Source organism: Eleutherodactylus coqui, chromosome 2, assembly GCF_035609145.1.
Source record: "Eleutherodactylus coqui strain aEleCoq1 chromosome 2, aEleCoq1.hap1, whole genome shotgun sequence".
Classification (NCBI taxonomy): Eukaryota; Metazoa; Chordata; class Amphibia; order Anura; family Eleutherodactylidae; genus Eleutherodactylus; species Eleutherodactylus coqui.
Window position 1 is genome coordinate 327,959,975 of NC_089838.1, and position 19,129 is coordinate 327,979,103.

Below are 19,129 nucleotides of genomic sequence, written 5' to 3' on the forward strand. Positions count from 1 at the left end.
TGTGTCTGCGGTTCAGCTGATGTCACTTCCTGTCCGGGTCTGACTAATCGCTTCATTTCCTCTCTTCCTGCCCGTGAGGCATGCTGGGAGTTGTAGTTGTTTTCCCGTCCTTCCTTCCCATCAGGCTGTGCGGTGAGCTGTAGTGGAGTTATGGCTGCTGTGCTGGAGGAGAACGGCTGCAGCCCCCCGGCCGGGGTGAGTGGTGGGGGATAGCCTGTATGGCCGCCAGGTCACCCAGCTTTCCCAGAGCCCTGAATAGCGACGAGGCAGGTTGTCCTCCCTGTGGTGCAGCCATGTTGGGGTCACCCAGCTTTCCTGGCTCCTGAACTACTGGGTTTGCCATTCCGGGGTCTGGAGAGGCTCGGTGACAGCAGGGGGCGCCATCCATCTTTCCTGGGGTCCTGCAGGATACTGTGGGAGCGTCGCCGTATCACAGAGCAGCGGCGCCATTCTGGATAAGCTGGGCGGTGACCAACATGGCCGCCCTGAGACCCGGAGTACCGCTACTCGCACCGCCATCTTTTCTGCATACGGATTTTAAATTCGCTTACGTGAAAGCTCTTAGTGACCCGTGATGCCCGCCGCTGGACATTCGCACTCCTATTCGCCCGTTAAGACTAAATCCGCGGTCGGCTCTGGCGCCAAATACGTGCATCGCTGCGCAGAAGCCTGGCGCTCGCTGCGTCGTGTGAGCGTTGGGGTGCGGTCACACGGCGAACTTGGCGCACTCACTTCTTGACGTGATTTACCGTGTTAGAATTCCGCATGCAGATTTTCCCGCTGGCGTCCCGCTCCGCGCCGAGAATCCCACGCTGTTTTTGAGGTCGAAATATCCTTACCGAATTCTGCCGCATGACCGCGAGGGCCGTTTGTATCCAGTCTGTGGGAAGCGGGTGTCGACCGCGTGTCCTCCGTCGGCGCGGCGGTTTATTTACTTCTGCGGGTCCTCGCCGGCGCGGCGGTTTATTTACTTCGGCGGGTTCTCCGTCGACGCGGCGATTTATTTTACTTCTGCGGGTCCTCCGTCGGCGCGGCGGTCTATTTACTTCTGCGGGTCCTCCGTCTGCGCGGCGGTCTATTTACTTCTGCTGGTCCTCCGTCGGCGCGGCGGTTTATTTACTTCTGCGGGTCCTCCGTCTGCGCGGCGGTCTATTTACTTCTGCTGGTCCTCCGTCGGCGCGGCGGTCTATTTACTTCGACGGGTCCTCCGTCTGCGCGGCGGTCTATTTACTTCTGCGGGTCCTCCGTCGGCGCGGCGGTTTATTTACTTCGGCGGGTCCTCCGTCGGCGCGGCGGTTTATTTACTTCGGCGGGTCCTCCGTCGGCGCGGCGGTTTATTTACTTCGGCGGGTCCTCCGTCGGCGCGGCGGTTTATTTACTTCTGCGGGGCCTCCGTTTGCGCCGCGGTTTATTTACTTCTGCGGGTCCTCGTCGGCGCGGCGGTTTATTTACTTCTGCGGGTCCTCCGTCGGCGCGGCGGTTTATTTACTTCTGCGGGTCCTCCGTCGGCGCGGCGGTTTATTTCCTTCTGCGGGTCCTCCGTCGGCGCGGCGGTTTATTTCCTTCTGCGGGTCCTCCGTCGGCGCGGCGGTTTATTTCCTTCTGCGGGTCCTCCGTCGGCGCGGCGGTTTATTTCCTTCTGCGGGTCCTCCGTCGGCGCGGCGGTTTATTTCCTTCTGCGGGTCCTCCGTCGGCGCGGCGGTTTATTTCCTTCTGCGGGTCCTCCGTCGGCGCGGCGGTTTATTTCCTTCTGCGGGTCCTCCGTCGGCGCGGCGGTTTATTTCCTTCTGCGGGTCCTCCGTCGGCGCGGCGGTTTGTTTACTTCCGTGTCCTCCGTCGGCGCGGCGGTTTATTTACTCCTGCGTGTCCTCCGTCGGCGCGGCGGTTTATTTTCTTCCGTGTCATCCGTCGGCGCGGCGGTTTATTTACTTCCGTGTCCTCCGTCGGCGCGGCGGTGTATTTACTTCCGTGTCATCCGTCGGTCGTCCCGATCCGCATTTTTTTAACGTCACTTAAAAACAATTTGTGATAAAACGGATGCCCGTCTTCGCGTTGCGTCTTTTTTGCGCCCGCATTGACTTAAATGGGTGATGAGAAATCAGAGCAGAATAGGAGGCGCTGTGATTGGCCCATTGGCGGGGCGGTCACTTGTGCGCACGGATGACACACGTTAGACGCTGACGCATTTCTCCTCCCCTTCCGCCATCACTGGACAGACTTCACATCACACAGAGTCTGGGAAAGCTGGGTGGGACACAATGGGTTAATGGCTTTGTGCCTCTCCCCTCCCCCGCAGGACTCGGACGTGGAGGCGGGTGACGGCGCCCGGCACAAGCTGGAGTCTCTGCTGAACCGGAATATGCGCATCGAGATGACGGACGGCCGCTCCCTGATTGGCTGCTTCCTCTGCACCGACCGCGACTGTAACGTCATCCTCGGCTCGGCGCAGGAATTCCTCCGCCCCTCCGGTGAGTAGGCGGCAGCCGTTGCAGGTAGGTACCCTGACTCCGCCCACTAACCGTCTCTTTCCCACCCTCAGACTCGTTCCCCGTGCGAGAGCCGCGCGTCCTGGGCCTGGCCATGGTTCCTGGTCATCACATCGTGTCCATCCAGGTGGAGCTGGAGAGCGTCGCCTCCCCCCAGTACCTGTGAGCCAACATGGCGGCCGGCGCCCCTCCCCCGCACTGTATAGTTCTGTGTACAGCCACTTTTTTAGAATTATTAAATTATTTTTATCGCCTCTCAGCTTTCGCCGCCATCTTTATTGCAAATTGGCGGATTTTCACCGCAGATGTGAGACGTCCGCTGCTGTCAGTATGTCCAGAGCCTCCCGATCTGTGAATACAATGCCAGGACTGCGGTGCAGACTGACAGAATGTAGCTCCCTAACGGTAGAGATTGAGAAGCCTTTCAGGGTCTGTAGAAAGCTGAGTGGTTACCAGCGTGGCTGCTGCGGCACCTCTTGTAGGCGCCCGGACTCCTTAGTGATGACACCACACCGGAGGAGAATAGAACTGGTCCAGGAGTCCGGGAAAGCTGGGAGCGGCCATATTGGTAGTCACCCAGCTTTTCTCAGTCCTGAATGCTGAGCTCAGAGGAGCTGTTTGCAGGCGGTCAGTGTGGTGATCGGACCACTAGATGGCGCCAGGCTCCAATGAATATAAGTTAGACCACATTCACATCTGTGCCTACAATCCATGCCGGAGCGCAGAAAGGGAAGCCTGATGGACCCCAGCAGCGCCAGCGGGGTCCGTGAAAGCCAAACGCAGATGTGAACGTGGGAGGGATTGAAGAGTGAGCCGCACTCCGGGCACGTGTGTGTCATGTGTGATGTCAGCATGGACATATGTGTACATGTGTGCGGCACTTCACACCTGTGTAACACAGAGCTGTGCCAGGGTGGGCAGGGGGGACGGGCATTACATTGGATGGCATCCCTGTGGACCTCAGTAGACGGAGCAAGCGGGCCAAAAATGCTTCCAGTCAATGCAAAACGAATACCCCCCAGTGCTGACATAATCCTGCCACGTAGTGCGGAGCGGGTACCACATATAGCGGCGCGGTCACATGACTGTATGCACAGTGTATTTAGTTTCCGAACCCCCCATTGATTTTCATTCGGTATTCAGACAGGCGTATGTGTCATGTGACTTTTGGCCGCTGCGCCTCCTGCTCTGATGTGTATTCTGCACCCAATTGACCTGCAGAAATACCACGTATTTGCGCAACTAACCAATGGGCCGTTATGCAGAAATACGCGGCGTATTCCGTGACCGAAAGCCGCATGTGAGCGAACCGCTAATGCACAGGGATGAAATAATACTGCCATACGGTGAAGAATTAATGCCACTACGTGTCGCGCTGAATCCGGCCATCACATAATTCGATGCGGCCTGCGAGGAGCACCAGACGCAGAAGAACCAGCCCTCTACTTTCCCCGGAGCACGGCAGCGGGGGTGTGCGGCTGCCATCTTGGATTCTGAGCTGCGGTCCACATAGCTCTGTTCATCATCTGACAGTTAGGACGCTCGGTGGTAAAGAGATGGAAGGGGAGCACCATCACAGGGCAGAGAGCGCCGCAGCCGGGTGAGAAGTAGTTACATCTGGGGCTCATTCACACAGTTTGTGAACCGAAGCTGCGGATTTGGACATATCGCGCACATTCAGCATAATACTGCCATATGGCACCACAGTAATACTTCTGTCATACAGTACTCCACGTCATGAGCAGCATATAATGGCCCAAACACCACCGTGGCTGATAACTGCAGCGTATCTAAGCCTATTGTGTGTGATGCCCTCTGCTGAGCTGCATATAAAGCCTAGCGTGTGTGATCCCCTCTGCTGAGCTGCATCTAAGCCTAGCGTGTGTGATCCCCTCTGCTGAGCTGTATCTAAGCCTAGCGTGTGTGATTTCCCCCCACCTCTGCTGAGCTGCATCTAAGCCTGGCGTGTGTGATCCCCTCTGGTGAGCTGTATCTAAGCCTAGCGTGTGTGATCCCCTCTGATGAGCTGCATCTAAGCCTGGCGTGTGTGATCCCTTCTGCTGAGCTACATCTAAGCCTAGCGTGTATGATTCCCCTCTGCAGAGCTGCATCTAAGCCTAGCGTGTGTGATTCCCTCTGCTGAGCTGCATCTAAGCCTAGCGTGTGAGATCCCCTCTGCTGAGCTGCATCTAAGCCTAGCGTGTGTGATCCCCTCTGCTGAGCTGCATCTAAGCCTAGCGTGTGTGATCCCCTCTGCTGAGCTGCATCTAAGCCTAGCGTGTGTGATCCCCTCTGCTGAGCTGCATCTAAGCCTAGCGTGTGTGATCCCCTTGGCTGAGCTGCATCTAAGCCTAGCGTGTGGGATCCCCTCTGCTGAGCTGCATCTAAGCCTGGCGTGTGTGATTTCCCCCCTGCTGAGCTGCATCTAAGCCTGGCGTGTGTGATTCCCCCCTGCTGAGCTGCATATAAAGCCTAGCGTGTGTGATCCCCTCTGCTGAGCTGCATCAAAGCCTAGCGTGTGTGATCCCCTCTGCTGAGCTGCATCTAAGCCTGGCGTGTGTGATCCCCTCTGCTGAGCTGCATCAAAGCCTAGCGTGTGTGATCCCCTCTGCTGAGCTGCATCAAAGCCTAGCGTGTGTGATCCCCTCTGCTGAGCTGCATCAAAGCCTAGCGTGTGTGATCCCCTCTGCTGAGCTGTATCTAAGCCTAATGTGTGTGATTCCCCTCTGCTGAGCTGCATATAAAGCCTAGCGTGTGATCCACTCTGCTGAGCTGCATCCAAGCCTTGCGTGTGTGAACCCGTCTGCTGAGCTGCATCTAAGCCTAGCGTGTGTGATCCCGTCTGCTGAGCTGCATCTAAGCCTGGCGTGTGTGATCCCCTCTGCTGAGCTGCATCTAAGCCTGGCGTGTCGGATCCCCTCTGCTGAGCTGCATCTAGGCCTAGCGTGTGGGATCCCCTCTGATGAGTTCCATCTAAGCCTAGCGTGTGTTATCCCCCCTGGTGAGCTGCATCTAAGCCTAGCGTGTGTGATCCCCTCTGCTGAGCTGCATATAAAGCCTAGCGTGTGTGATCCCCTCTGCTGAGCTGTATCTAAGCCTAGCGTGTGTGATTCTCCTCTGCTGAGCTGCATATAAAGCCTAGCGTGTGATTCCCTCTGCTGAGCTGCATCTAAGCCTTGCGTGTGTGAACCCGTCTGCTGAGCTGCATCTAAGCCTAGCGTGTGTGATCCCGTCTGCTGAGCTGCATCTAAGCCTGGCGTGTGTGATCCCCTCTGCTGAGCTGCATCTAAGCCTGGCGTGTCGGATCCCCTCTGCTGAGCTGCATCTAGGCCTAGCGTGTGGGATCCCCTCTGATGAGTTCCATCTAAGCCTAGCGTGTGTTATCCCCCCTGGTGAGCTGCATCTAAGCCTAGCGTGTGTGATCCCCTCTGCTGAGCTGCATCTAAGCCTAGCGAGTGTGATCCCCTCTGCTGAGCTGCATCTAGGCCTAGCGAGTGTGATCCCCTCTGCTGAGCTGCATATAAAGCCTAGCGTGTGTGATCCCCTCTGCTGAGCTGCATCTAAGCCTAGCGTGTGTGATCCCCTCTGCTGAGCCGCATCTAAGCTCGGCCTGTGTGATCCCCTCTGATGAGCTGCATCTAAGCCTGGCGTGTGTGATCCTCTCTGCTGAGCTGCATCTAAGCCTGGCGTGTGGGATCCCCTCTACTGAACTGCATCTAAGCCTGGCGTGTATGATTCCCCCCTGCTGAGCTGCATCTAAGCCTGGCGTGAGTGATTCCCCCCTGCTGAGCTGCATCTAAGCCTAGCAAGTGTGATTCCCCTCTGCTGAGCTGCATATAAAGCCTAGCGTGTGTGATCCCCTCTGCTGACCTGTATCTAAGCCTAGCGTGTGTGATTCTCCTCTGCTGAGCTGCATATAAAGCCTAGCGTGTCATCCCCTCTGCTGAGCTGCATCTAAGCCTAGCGTGTGTGATTTTTTCCCCCCACCTCTGCTGAGCTGCATCTAAGCTCGGCCTGTGTGATCCCCTCTGGTGAGCTGCATCTAAGCCTAGCGTGTGTGATCCCCTCTGATGAGCTGCATCTAAGCCTAGCGTGTGTGATTCCCCCTTGCTGAGCTGCATCTAAGCCTGGCGTATGTGATTTCCCCCCTGCTGAGCTGCATATAAAGCCTAGCGTGTGTGATCCCCTCTGCTGAGCTGCATCAAAGCCTAATGTGTGTGATTCCCCTCTGCTGAGCTGCATATAAAGCCTAGCGTGTGTGATCCCCTCTGCTGAGCTGCATCTAAGCCTTGCGTGTGTGAACCCGTCTGCTGAGCTGCATCTAAGCCTAGCGTGTGTGATCCCGTCTGCTAAGCTGCATCTAAGCCTGGCGTGTGTGATCCCCTCTGCTGAGCTGCATCTAAGCCTGGCGTGTCGGATCCCCTCTGCTGAGCTGCATCTAGGCCTAGCGTGTGGGATCCCCTCTGATGAGTTGCATCTAGGCCTAGCGTGTGGGATCCCCTCTGATGAGTTCCATCTAAGCCTAGCGTGTGTTATCCCCCCTGGTGAGCTGCATCTAAGCCTAGCGTGTGTGATCCCCTCTGCTGAGCTGCATCTAAGCCTAGCGAGTGTGATCCCCTCTGCTGAGCTGCAAATAAAGCCTAGCGTGTGTGATCCCCTCTGCTGAGCTGTATCTAAGCCTAGCGTGTGTGATTCTCCTCTGCTGAGCTGCATATAAAGCCTAGCGTGTGATCCCCTCTGCTGAGCTGCATCTAAGCCTAGCGTGTGTGATTTCCCCCCAGCTCTGCTGAGCTGCATCTAAGCTCGGCCTGTGTGATCCCCTCTGATGAGCTGCATCTAAGCCTGGCGTGTGTGATCCCTTCTGCTGAGCTACATCTAAGCCTAGCGTGTATGATTCCCCTCTGCTGAGCTGCATCTAAGCCTAGCGTGTGTGATCCTCTCTGCTGAGCTGCATCTAAGCCTGGCGTGTGGGATCCCCTCTGCTGAACTGCATCTAAGCCTGGCGTGTATGATTCCCCCCTGCTGAGCTGCATCTAAGCTTGGCGTGAGTGATTCCCCCCTGCTGAGCTGCATCTAAGCCTAGCAAGTGTGATTCCCCTCTGCTGAGCTGTATCTAAGCCTAGCGTGTGTGATTCTCCTCTGCTGAGCTGCATATAAAGCCTAGCGTGTGATCCCCTCTGCTGAGCTGCATCTAAGCCTAGCGTGTGTGATTTTCCCCCCACCTCTGCTGAGCTGCATCTAAGCTCGGCCTGTGTGATCCCTTCTGGTGAGCTGCATCTAAGCCTAGCGTGTGTGATCCCCTCTGATGAGCTGCATCTAAGCCTAGCGTGTGTGATCCCCTCTACTGAGCTGCATCTAAGCCTAGCGTCTATGATTCCCCTCTGCTGAGCTGCATCTAAGCCTAGCGTGTGTGATCCCCTCTGCTGAGCTGCATCTAAGCCTAGCGTGTGTGATCCCCTGGGCTGAGCTGCATCTAAGCCTAGCGTGTGGGATTCCCTCTGCTGAGCTGCATCTAAGCCTGGCGTGTGTGATTCCCCCTTGCTGAGCTGCATCTAAGCCTGGCGTGTGTGATTTCCCCCCTGCTGAGCTGCATATAAAGCCTAGCGTGTGTGATCCCCTCTGCTGAGCTGCATCAAAGCCTAGCGTGTGTGATCCCCTCTGCTGAGCTGTATCTAAGCCTAATGTGTGTGATTCCCCTCTGCTGAGCTGCATATAAAGCCTAGCGTGTGTGATCCCCTCTGCTGAGCTGCATCTAAGCCTAGCGTGTGTGATCCCCTCTGCTGAGCTGCATCTAAGCCTAGCGTGTGTGATCCCCTCGGCTGAGCTGCATCTAAGCCTAGCGTGTGTGATCCGCTCGGCTGAGCTGCATCTAAGCCTAGCGTGTGTGATCCCCTCTGCTGAGCTGCATCTAAGCCTAGCGTGTGTGATCCCATCTGCTGAGCTGCATCTAAGCCTAGCGTGTGTGATCCCCTCTGCTGAGCTGCATATAAAGCCTAGCGTGTGTGATCCTCTCTGGTGAGCTGCATCTAAGCCTGGCGTGTGTGATTCCCCTCTGGTGAGCTGCATCTAAGCCTGGCGTGTGGGATCCCCTCTGCTGAGCTGCATCTAAGCCTGGCGTGTGGGATCCCCTCTGCTGAGCTGCATCTAAGCCTGGCGTGTGTGATTCCCCCCTGCTGAGCTGCATCTAAGCCTGGCGTGTGGGATTCCCCCCTGCTGAGCTGCATATAAAGCCTAGCGTGTATGAATCCCTTCTGCTGAACTGCATCTAAGCCTAGCATGTGTGATCCCCCTTGGTTAGCTGCATCTAAGCCTAGCGTGTGTGATCCCCTCTGCTGAGCTGCATCTAAGCCTAGCGTGTGTGATCCCCTCTGCTGAGCTGCATCTAAGCCTGGCGTGTGGGATCCCCTCTCCTGAGCTGCATCTAAGCCTGGCGTGTGGGATCCCCTCTGATGAGTTGCATCTAGGCCTAGCGTGTGGGATCCCCTCTGATGAGTTGCATCTAAGCCTAGCGTGTGTGATCCCCCCTGGTTAGCTGCATCTAAGCCTAGCGTGTGTGATTCCCCTCTACTGAGCTGCATATAAAGCCTAGCTTGTGTGATCCCCTCTGCTGAGCTGCATCTAAGCCTGGCGTGTGGGATCCCCTCTGCTGAGCTGCATCTAAGCCTGGCGTGTGTGATTTCCCCCCTGCTGAGCTGCATCTAAGCCTGGCGTGTGTGATCCCCCCTGCTGAGCTGTATCTAAGCCTAGCGTGTGTGATTCCCCTCTGCTGAGCTGCATATATAGCCTAGCGTGTGTGATCCCCTCTGCTGAGCTGCATCTAAGCCTAGCATGTGTGATCCCTTCTGCTGAGCTGCATGTAAGCCTAGCGTGTATGATTCCCCTCTGCTGAGCTGCATCTAAGCCTAGTGTGTGTGATCCCCTCTGCTGTGCTGCATCTAAGCCTAGCGTGTGTGATCCCCTCTGCTGAGCTGCATCTAAGCCTAGCCTGTATGATCCGCTCTGCTGAGCTGCATCTAAGCCTAGCGTGTGTGATCCCCTCTGCTGAGCTGCATCTAAGCCTTGCGTGTGTGATCCCCTCTGCTGAGCTGCATCTAAGCCTAGCGTGTGTGATCCCCTCTGCTGAGCTGCATATAAAGCCTAGCGTGTGTGATCCTCTCTGGTGAGCTGCATCTAAGCCTGGCGTGTGTGATTCCCCTCTGGTGAGCTGCATCTAAGCCTGGCGTGTGGGATCCCCTCTGCTGAGCTGCATCTAAGCCTGGCGTGTGGGATCCCCTCTGCTGAGCTGCATCTAAGCCGGGCGTGTGTGATTCCCCCCTGCTGAGCTGCATCTAAGCCTGGCGTGTGGGATTCCCCCCTGCTGAGCTGCATATAAAGCCTAGCGTGTATGAATCCCTTCTGCTGAACTGCATCTAAGCCTAGCATGTGTGATCCCCCTTGGTTAGCTGCATCTAAGCCTAGCGTGTGTGATCCCCTCTGCTGAGCTGCATCTAAGCCTAGCGTGTGTGATCCCCTCTGCTGAGCTGCATCTAAGCCTGGCGTGTGGGATCCCCTCTCCTGAGCTGCATCTAAGCCTGGCGTGTGGGATCCCCTCTGATGAGTTGCATCTAGGCCTAGCGTGTGGGATCCCCTCTGATGAGTTGCATCTAAGCCTAGCGTGTGTGATCCCCCCTGGTTAGCTGCATCTAAGCCTAGCGTGTGTGATCCCCTCTACTGAGCTGCATATAAAGCCTAGCGTGTGTGATCCCCTCTGCTGAGCTGCATCTAAGCCTGGCGTGTGGGATCCCCTCTGCTGAGCTGCATCTAAGCCTGGCGTGTGTGATTTCCCCCCTGCTGAGCTGCATCTAAGCCTGGCGTGTGTGATCCCCCTTGCTGAGCTGTATCTAAGCCTAGCGTGTGTGATTCCCCTCTGCTGAGCTGCATATATAGCCTAGCGTGTGTGATCCCCTCTGCTGAGCTGCATCTAAGCCTAGCATGTGTGATCCCTTCTGCTGAGCTGCATGTAAGCCTAGCGTGTATGATTCCCCTCTGCTGAGCTGCATCTAAGCCTAGTGTGTGTGATCCCCTCTGCTGTGCTGCATCTAAGCCTAGCGTGTGTGATCCCCTCTGCTGAGCTGCATCTAAGCCTAGCCTGTATGATCCGCTCTGCTGAGCTGCATCTAAGCCTAGCGTGTGTGATCCCCTCTGCTGAGCTGCATCTAAGCCTTGCGTGTGTGATCCCCTCTGCTGAGCTGTATCTAAGCCTAATGTGTGTGATTCCCCTCTGCTGAGCTGCATATAAAGCCTAGCGTGTGTGATCCCCTCTGCTGAGCTGCATCTAAGCCTAGCGTGTGTGATCCCCTCTGCTGAGCTGCATCTAAGCCTAGCGTGTGTGATCCCCTCTGCTGAGCTGCATCTAAGCCTAGCGTGTGTGATCCCCTCGGCTGAGCTGAATCTAAGCCTAGCGTGTGTGATCCCCTCGGCTGAGCTGAATCTAAGCCTAGCGTGTGTGATCCCCTCGGCTGAGCTGCATCTAAGCCTAGCGTGTGTGATCCCCTCGGCTGAGCTGCATCTAAGCCTAGCGTGTGTGATCCCCTCTGCTGAGCTGCATCTAAGCCTAGCGTGTGTGATCCCATCTGCTGAGCTGCATCTAAGCCTAGCGTGTGTGATCCCCTCTGGTGAGCTGCATATAAAGCCTAGCGTGTGTGATCCTCTCTGGTGAGCTGCATCAAAGCCTAGCGTGTGTGATCCTCTCTGGTGAGCTGCATCTAAGCCTGGCGTGTGTGATTCTCCCCTGCTGAGCTGCATCTAAGCCTGGCGTGTGGGAAACCCTCTGCTGAGCTGCATCTAAGCCTGGCGTGTGGGATCCCCTCTGCTGAGCTGCATCTAAGCCTGGCGTGTGGGATTCCCCCCTGCTGAGCTGCATCTAAGCCTGGCGTGTGTGATTCCCCCCTGCTGAGCGGCATATAAAGCCTAGCGTGTGTGATCCTCTCTGCTGAGCTGTATCTAAGCCTGGCGTGTGGGATCTCCTCTGCGGAGCTGCATCTAAGCCTGGCGTGTGGGATCCCCCATGGTGAGCTGCATCTAAGCCTGGTGTGTGTGTGATCCCCTCTGCTGAGCTGCATCTAAGCCTGGCGTGTGTGATTCCCCCCTGCTGAGCTGCATCTAAGCCTGGTGTGTGACATCCCCTCTGCTGAGCTGCATCTAAGCCTAGCATGTGACATCACCTCTGCTGAGCTGTATCTAAGCCTGGCATGTGTGTGATCCCCTCTGCTGAGCTGCATCTAAACCCGGCGCGTGTGTGATCCCCTCTGCTGAACTGTATCTAAGCCTAGCGTGTGTGATCCCCTCTGCTGAGCTGCATCTAAGCCTAGCGTCTGTGATCCCCTCTGCTGAGCTGCATCTAAGCCTAGCGTTTGTGATCCCCTCTGCTAAGCTGCATCTAAGCCTAGCGTGTGTGATCCCCTCTGCTGAGCTGCATCTAAGCCTAGCGTGTGTGATCCCCTCTGCTGAGCTGCATCTAAGCCTAGCGTGTGTGATCCCCTCTGCTGAGCTGCATCTAAGCCTAGCGTGTGTGATCCCCTCTGCTGAGCTGCATCTAAGCCTAGCGTGTGTGATCCCCTCTGCTGAGCTGCATCTAAGCCTAGCGTGTGTGATCCCCTCTGGTGAGCTGTATCTAGGCCTAGCGTGTGTGATCCCCTTTTGCTGAACTGCATCTAGGCCTAGCGTGTGTGATCCCCTCTGATGAGCTGCATCTAAGCCTAGCGTGGGTGTGATCCCCTCTGCTGAGCTGCATCTAAGTCTAGCATGTTTTTGATCTCCTCTGCTTAGCTGCATCTAAGCCTAGCTTGTGTGTGATCCCGTCTGCTGAGCTGCCTCTAAGCGTAGCGTGTGTGATCCCCTCTGCTGAACTGCATCTAAGCCTGGCATGTGTGAACCCCTCTGCTGAGCTGCATCTAAGCCTAGCGTGTGTGATCCCCCCTGGTGAGCTGCATCTAAGCCTAGCGTGTGTGATCCCCTCTGCTGAGCTGCATATAAAGCCTAGCGTGTGTGATCCTCTCTGCTGAGCTGTATCTAAGCCTGGCGTGTGGGATCCCCCCTGCTGAGCTGCATCTAAGCCTGGCGTGTGGGATCCCCCCTGCTGAGCTGCATCTAAGCCTGGTGTGTGTGTGATCCCCTCAGCTGAGCTGCATCTAAGCCTGGCGTGTGTGATCCCCTCTGCTGAGCTGCATCTAAGCTTGGTGTGTGACATCCCCTCTGCTGAGCTGCATCTAATCCTAGCGTGTGACATCACCTCTGCTGAGCTGTATCTAAGCCTGGCATGTGTGTGATCCCTTCTGCTGAGCTGCATCTAAGCCCGGCGTGTATGTGATCCCCTCTGCTGAGCTGCATCTAAGCCCGGCGTGTATGTGATCCCCTCTGCTGAGCTGTATCTAAGCCCGGCGTGTGTGATCCCCCCCTGCTGAGCTGCATCTAAGCCCAGCGTGTGTGATCCCCCCTGCTGAGCTGCATCTAAGCCCAGCGTGTGTGATTCCCCCCCTGCTGAGCTGCATCTAAGCCCAGCGTGTGTGATTTCCCCCCCCCCTGCTGAGCTGCATCTAAGCCCAGCGTGTGTGATTTTCCCCCCCCCCCCTGCTGAGCTGCATCTAAGCCCAGCGTGTGTGATCCCCTCTGCTGAGCTGCATCTAAGCCTAGCGTGTGTGATTCCCCCTTGCTGCGGTGCATCTAATCCTAGCCTGTATGATCCCCTCTGCTGAGCTGTATCTAAGCCTAGCGTGTGTGATCCCCTCTGCTGAGCTGCATATAAAGCCTAGCGTGTGTGATCCCCTCTGCTGCGCTGCATCTAGGCCTAGCGTGTTGGATCCCCTCTGATGAGTTGCATCTAGGCCTAGCGTGTGGGATCCCCTCTGATGAGTTGCATCTAGGCCTAGCGTGTGTGATCCCCTCTGGGGAGCTGCATCTAAGCCTGGCGTGTGTGATTTCCCCCCTGCTGAGCTGCATCTAAGCCTGGCCTGTGTGATCCCCCCCCTGCTGAGCTGCATATAAAGCCTAGCGTGTGTGATCCCCTCTGCTGAGCTGCATCTAAGCCTAGCGTGTGTGATCCCCTCTGCTGAGCTGCATCTAAGCCTAGCGTGTGTGATCCCCTCGGCTGAGCTGCATCTAAGCCTAGCGTGTGTGATCGCCTCTGCTGAGCTGCATCTAAGCCTAGCGTGTGTGATCCCCTCTGCTGAGCTGCATCTAAGCCTAGCGTGTGTGATCCCCTCTGGTGAGCTGTATCTAGGCCTAGAGTGTGTGATCCCCTCTGCTGAGCTGCATCTAAACCTAGTGTGTGTGATCCCCTCTGGTGAGCTGTATCTAGGCCTAGCGTGTGTGATCCCCTCTGCTGAGCTGCATCTAAGCCTAGCGTGTGTGATCCCCTCTGGTGAGCTGTATCTTGGCCTAGCGTGTGTGATCCCCTTCTGCTGAACTGCATCTAGGCCTAGCGTGTGTGATCCCCTCTGCTGAGCTGCATCTAAGCCTAGCGTGTGTGTGATCCCCTCTGCTGAGCTGCATCTAAGCCCGGCGTGTGTGTGATCCCCTCTGCTGAGCTGCATCTAAGCCCAGCGTGTGTGATCCCCTCTGCTGAGCTGCATCTAAGCCCAGCGTGTGTGATTCCCCCCTGCTGCGGTGCATCTAATCCTAGCCTGTGTGATCCCCTCTGGTGAGCTGTATCTAAGCCTAGCGTGTGTGATCCCCTCTGCTGAGCTGCATATAAAGCCTAGCGTGTGTGATCCCCTCTGCTGAGCTGCATCTAAGCCTAGCGTGTGTGATTCCCCCCTGCTGCGGTGCATCTAATCCTAGCCTGTGTGATCCCCTCTGGTGATCCCCTCTGCTGAGCTGCATATAAAGCCTAGCGTGTGTGATCCCCTCTGCTGAGCTGCCTCTAAGCCTAGCGTGTGTGATCCCCTCTGCTGAGCTGCATCTAAGCCCAGCGTGTGTGATCCCCTCTGCTGAGCTGCATCTAAGCCTGGCGTGTGGGATCCCCTCTGCTGAGCTGCATCTAAGCCTATCGTGTGTGATCCCCTCTGCTGCATCTAAGCCTGGCGTGTGGGATCCCCTCTGCTGAGCTGTGGATCTAATCCTACGGGATCGGCCACAGCGGAGGAGTCGGCGCGGCACTCCTGCTTCTAAGGCTGCGCTCATACGGTGCCAATTCCTTGCAGTATTACCGCAGCAAATCTGCAGGTTGTTTCCCCACAGCCGTACCAGGCGGAGCTCACAGGATGCTGCCATATAGTAACCCCACCATGACCAAATAATGCCACCCTACAGAGCTCAAATCTAGCAAGCAGCGCCCAGAACCTGCCATATGGAGACTTCTAAACATATGATAGCGCCACTCACTGCCAGCGGGAGTTATGGGCTTCAGTTCTTTCCCCTGTGCCCATGGTGTTACCACGCCAGGAGGCGTCATGGCACCTAAAGACAAGTTCTTCGGAGGCGGGTACAGGCGGTGATTTATTTTGTGTATGGCGGTAGTACATGATTCACATTCAATGATGTAAACATTACATGGATCCTGATAAGGCCGGGGCAGGAGAAACCCCCAAATAGGCGAGTCTGGAGGCTCCACTGCAAACATCCACAACAATGAGCAACTGCTGCGTCTTATACTCCAGTCACACCCAGAGCTGCATTCACGGTGCAGTCTGACAGCTGCATGGTGGGTTCTTTTGTTCCAGGTTGTGTCTGCTGTATCCACTACATCCCCCTCAGTGCACCACAGCAGAGCATGCTGGGTACAGACGCAAAACCAGCAGAGGGCAGCAGCATTGCGAATGCAGCTGTAGATGTGACTGGAGCATAAGACATGATGGAATGTATTGATTGCAACCTGCGGCTCGCCGGGTGTTGTGAAACTACAACTCTCAGCACGACATGTCAGCCACAAGCCTTATGCATGCTGGGAGTTGTAGTTCAGCCACACTTTGCTCTGGTAATCAGTCTATGACGTATTCAACATGATACAACCAGTCCTGAGATTACATCAAGGCACCCCAGAAATAATGAAGGCACCAGAGGAGCTGCAGAATCAGGGCCACCTCTAGGGTCGTCCTTCTACTCAGTGGTGCGGCCCCCGGGTCTCCTCACACCCAGGCCTTCCCATCCTTGGGGCTCTCCTTTTCGGGGCGTCTCTGGGCCGGCGTTGCCTGGTACATGGCGCGGCTGTAGGGTAGGAAGCAGGAGCTGAGCTGGAAGCTTCGTACAACCCGGGCGTAGGCAGCCAGGCCGAGGATCAGGAAGGGCAGGATTAGCAGCGCCCCGAAGACCAGCAGCGTCACACAGGCCGCCGGGGTCAGCAGGGCCGGGCACAGCGTTTCCTTGGGTCTGCGGAACTGGATCAGAGAGAAGGGAAAGGGTTAATGATGTAAAGCGGCAGGTGGGGTACCCAGGGGAGGACCCCCCGAACCCACTAATGGAGGGTTATATATTACCGGGGGTGTATCTAAGCCTATCGTGTGATACGGTCTGATGAGCTGCTGTATCTAAGGCTTCCCTGTGTGATACCTCCTGCTGAGTTGTGTATCTAACTATCACATATTGTGCTATCTGCTGATGAGCGTATCTAATCCTACAGGATCGGCTCCAGAAAAGTAACCTGGCACTGCCCTCCGATGAATGCTGCCTAAGGGGGCGCTCACGCGGTGCGGTAATACTGCGGATCCGCAGCGGGGGTTCTCTGCATCTAACGCCTTATTCTCATTCACTTCGCCACAGCGTGAACGCACCCTAAAAGTATAGCTGTTGCCCGTAGCAACCAGTCACGGCGCAGCTTTCACTTCTTAGGCTGCTGCACTGTGATTGGTCGCTACGGGCAACAGACGTTTTTTAGGGTACATCCCCACATACTGGAAATGCTGTGGGTTTTCTGCAGCATAAAGGAGTCAAAATCCACACGGACGTATCCCTGTATCTAAGCCTATCACATATTGTCTTTTAAATGTGTCACATGTGATGCTGTGTATCTAAGCCCGTCATGTGTGATACAAGCACATTGAACATTGCTGCTGGGGTGTAGAGACAAGAATTTTGATCTGGAGAAATGGGGTAAAATAGCAGATATGGGTTTTAGGGCAGATATGCCACTTACACCCTGCAGGGGTCGCTATCCGGTGAGGCTACAACAGCAGAGGAGCTGACTGCTAGCACTCAATGCCAGTCTGCTGCATGGAAAGTCAACAAAATATTGTCTTGTCTTAGGAGAGGCGTGCAGGTTTCATCTCGCCGCTTCGTGCGGGCGCCCCATGAATCTACAGACCGCCTCTGGGCACCAGACAAGAGAGGGCCGAGCGGGTGAGGAGAGTTTTTGCACTTATGCCAGGTGGCTTGGGACCATTTTTCCCACTATGAAAGCCATTATGTTCCCCATCAGCAATGGCGCGTACTGAAGTGGGAGGAGACTACTACGACAATAATAATATAGGTAAATAAGGAGGATGGAACAATCCCTCTGCAGCGCCACCTATTGGATGGCGGCATTCTTGCAAGTCAACGTCAGACCCTTTAAACAAGTCTTGATTGGGAAATAAAAACCAGTCTTCTCACAGCCCTGCTGGGTGTCTCCCTGGGAGAGATGATGACCCCCTCACCCCCTGGGTGTCTCCACACACTTTAGGAGAGACGATACCCCTCAACCCGCGTCACAGGCCTCTCACCAGCCAAACCAGGATCCTGCTACACCCTGATAATGGGCAAACACCCCGAAACAGCTGTCTGTGCATAGTCTGGCTCGGTTTCCTATTCCCACTCATTGTTATAAAGACCTGTATAAAGGGTCTGACATTGATAAGAAAGAATGCTTCTATCCACTAGGTGGCGCTGCAGATGTATTGTTCCATATTCCTTATTTGCATATCAAAAAATAAGCATGCCCCTGTCATGTGTGAATGGAGCAGCACCTCTAGTGGATGTAAAGTGTCATAACTCCCATCATCAGTGCTACAGTGATGGGTGAGTAGAACTCCACCACCCAGCTGGTCAAAAAAACTCTAAGAAGCCTTTTCCATAAACCAATAATCCTCCAGTGGTGGAACTACAAGTCTCAACATGTCTGAAGACCCCAAGACTGGAACCTCACAGCCAAGACCAGTAGCTCCACTATCAGAGAGTAATGAGGACCACAAGAAGCAACATGGGGAAGGAGGCAATCCCAGAAAAAGAGAAGATGGTACTAACCCGAGGGTGGCACAGGAACCCATAGAGAAGCATGGCAGCAGATGGCACCAGGGCACCGCCACACATCACGATGAATATCCCTAGGTTGGCGACTCCCACCAGCAGGTTATGAGCGGTGATCAGCACGGCACATGCCCAGCAGTCCAGGGGTTCCCGGGGCACTGGCTGTGTGGGGGTATATGGTGGGGGCAGCGTGGAGGTATCTTCACCCATCACGTCTGAGCAGGGCATGGACCTCTCTTTGTGTGTTCTCTTAATTCTCCAGTCCTTATTCCCAGACCCCCTCCCTCCAGGTCCCATCTCCACCCCCAGCCCTCTTATCTAGGAATGCAGCCGCTTCACTCCCCCAATACTCTATGTCTCAGGAATGTCAGGATCCACATCCCCCCCACTCCTAACATACACTGAGTGCGAGCTCTGCGGTCCAGGCCCCAAGTACAGCGCAGCCTACAGATAGTGGGACACGCCAATCCTCCCTATACCCATATGGATGGCCTCCATAGGCTCAGATTAGACTCTGCAGTCTTGGGCCGTAAATATTTGCAGCATCAATTTTTTTACCTGTTTAGCCCTGCCTACATTTGCAGGCCACGCCTCCTACCGGCAGCATCACAGGTCTCCACATAAATGGCAGCACTGCATAGGATATGATAAAATGTCTGCCTACATCCGCCACCAGGGGGAGCTTTCCATGTACAGATTTATACAGCCACCACTAAGGACATAATTGCATTCCAATTTATACAGCCACCACTAGGGGGAGCTTACCGTATGCAGAGTTATAGTAAAGGGAGCTTACTGTATACACATATATACAGCCACCACTAGGGGGAGCTTACTATATACAGATATATACAGCTACCATTAAGGGGGAGCTCACTGTATACAGATTTATATAGCCACCACTAGAGGGAACTTTCTGCATTTAGAGCTCACCACATTCAAATATATACAGCCCCCACCACTAGGGGGAGCTCACACTGTAGGCAATAGGAGCCATATCAACACATGCAGCAAGGACAACATTTTCATCACTGCCTCAAATAAGTCACTGCTTGTGAGCTCCTATCTGCAGTAGATGGCGCTGTTATCTCAGATGTGCACCCCGGGGCCGACCGCTCCCATTATAATCAACGGTATTCAATAACCGTATACAGAACAATAATCATGTGGATTTATTCATTCACTTTCCCATTAAATATCCATTTAAGTACCGTAGTTGATAGATGAGGATCACAAGGAATGCTGGGAGTCAGGACCATAAGGTGACCCTCAGAAGGGATGAGCTGACAGATATGGGAGGAGAGACCTCTGAAGATGATTGAGAACAGACCTCTAGAGGAGCAGGGAGATAACACTGCTGTCCATGAAGCAGAATGATGTTGGGCATCTGGGAAAAGTGAAGATCATAGGTGGCAGTATTATAGTAGTTATATTCTTGTACATAGGGG

At 55.1% G+C, this 19,129-nt stretch overlaps 2 protein-coding genes across 2 annotated transcripts; one reads left to right on the forward strand and one right to left on the reverse strand.

The window, feature by feature from the left end:
- The first annotated feature begins 35 nt into the window (after positions 1–35).
- Positions 36–2,743, forward strand: NAA38 (N-alpha-acetyltransferase 38, NatC auxiliary subunit). Its single transcript, XM_066593821.1, has 3 exons — positions 36–195; positions 2,297–2,468; positions 2,540–2,743. Exons 1-3 carry the CDS (start codon positions 151–153, stop codon positions 2,650–2,652), a joined length of 330 nt encoding a protein of 109 aa, XP_066449918.1. The 5' UTR covers positions 36–150; the 3' UTR covers positions 2,653–2,743.
- A 12,206-nt stretch (positions 2,744–14,949) lies between these two features.
- Positions 14,950–17,923, reverse strand: TMEM88 (transmembrane protein 88). The gene is made up of 2 exons (XM_066590090.1): positions 17,679–17,923; positions 14,950–15,838 (listed from the first exon to the last, which is right to left on the reverse strand). Exons 1-2 carry the CDS (start codon positions 17,907–17,909, stop codon positions 15,590–15,592), a joined length of 480 nt encoding a protein of 159 aa, XP_066446187.1. The 5' UTR covers positions 17,910–17,923; the 3' UTR covers positions 14,950–15,589.
- Between the last annotated feature and the right edge of the window lie 1,206 nt (positions 17,924–19,129).

Excerpts from the sequence above, each read along its gene's own strand:
- NAA38 (XM_066593821.1), top strand. The coding sequence starts at position 151 with ATGGCTGCTGTGCTGGAGGAGAACGGCTGCAGCCCCCCGGCCGGG. Across the intron at positions 196-2,296 it reads GCTGCAGCCCCCCGGCCGGG|GACTCGGACGTGGAGGCGGG; the intron begins GTGAGTGGTGGG and ends CCTCCCCCGCAG. Across the intron at positions 2,469-2,539 it reads GGAATTCCTCCGCCCCTCCG|ACTCGTTCCCCGTGCGAGAG; the intron begins GTGAGTAGGCGG and ends TCCCACCCTCAG.
- TMEM88 (XM_066590090.1), bottom strand. The coding sequence starts at position 17,909 with ATGCCCTGCTCAGACGTGATGGGTGAAGATACCTCCACGCTGCCCCCA. Across the intron at positions 15,839-17,678 it reads GGTTCCTGTGCCACCCTCGG|TTCCGCAGACCCAAGGAAAC; the intron begins GTTAGTACCATC and ends TCTCTGATCCAG.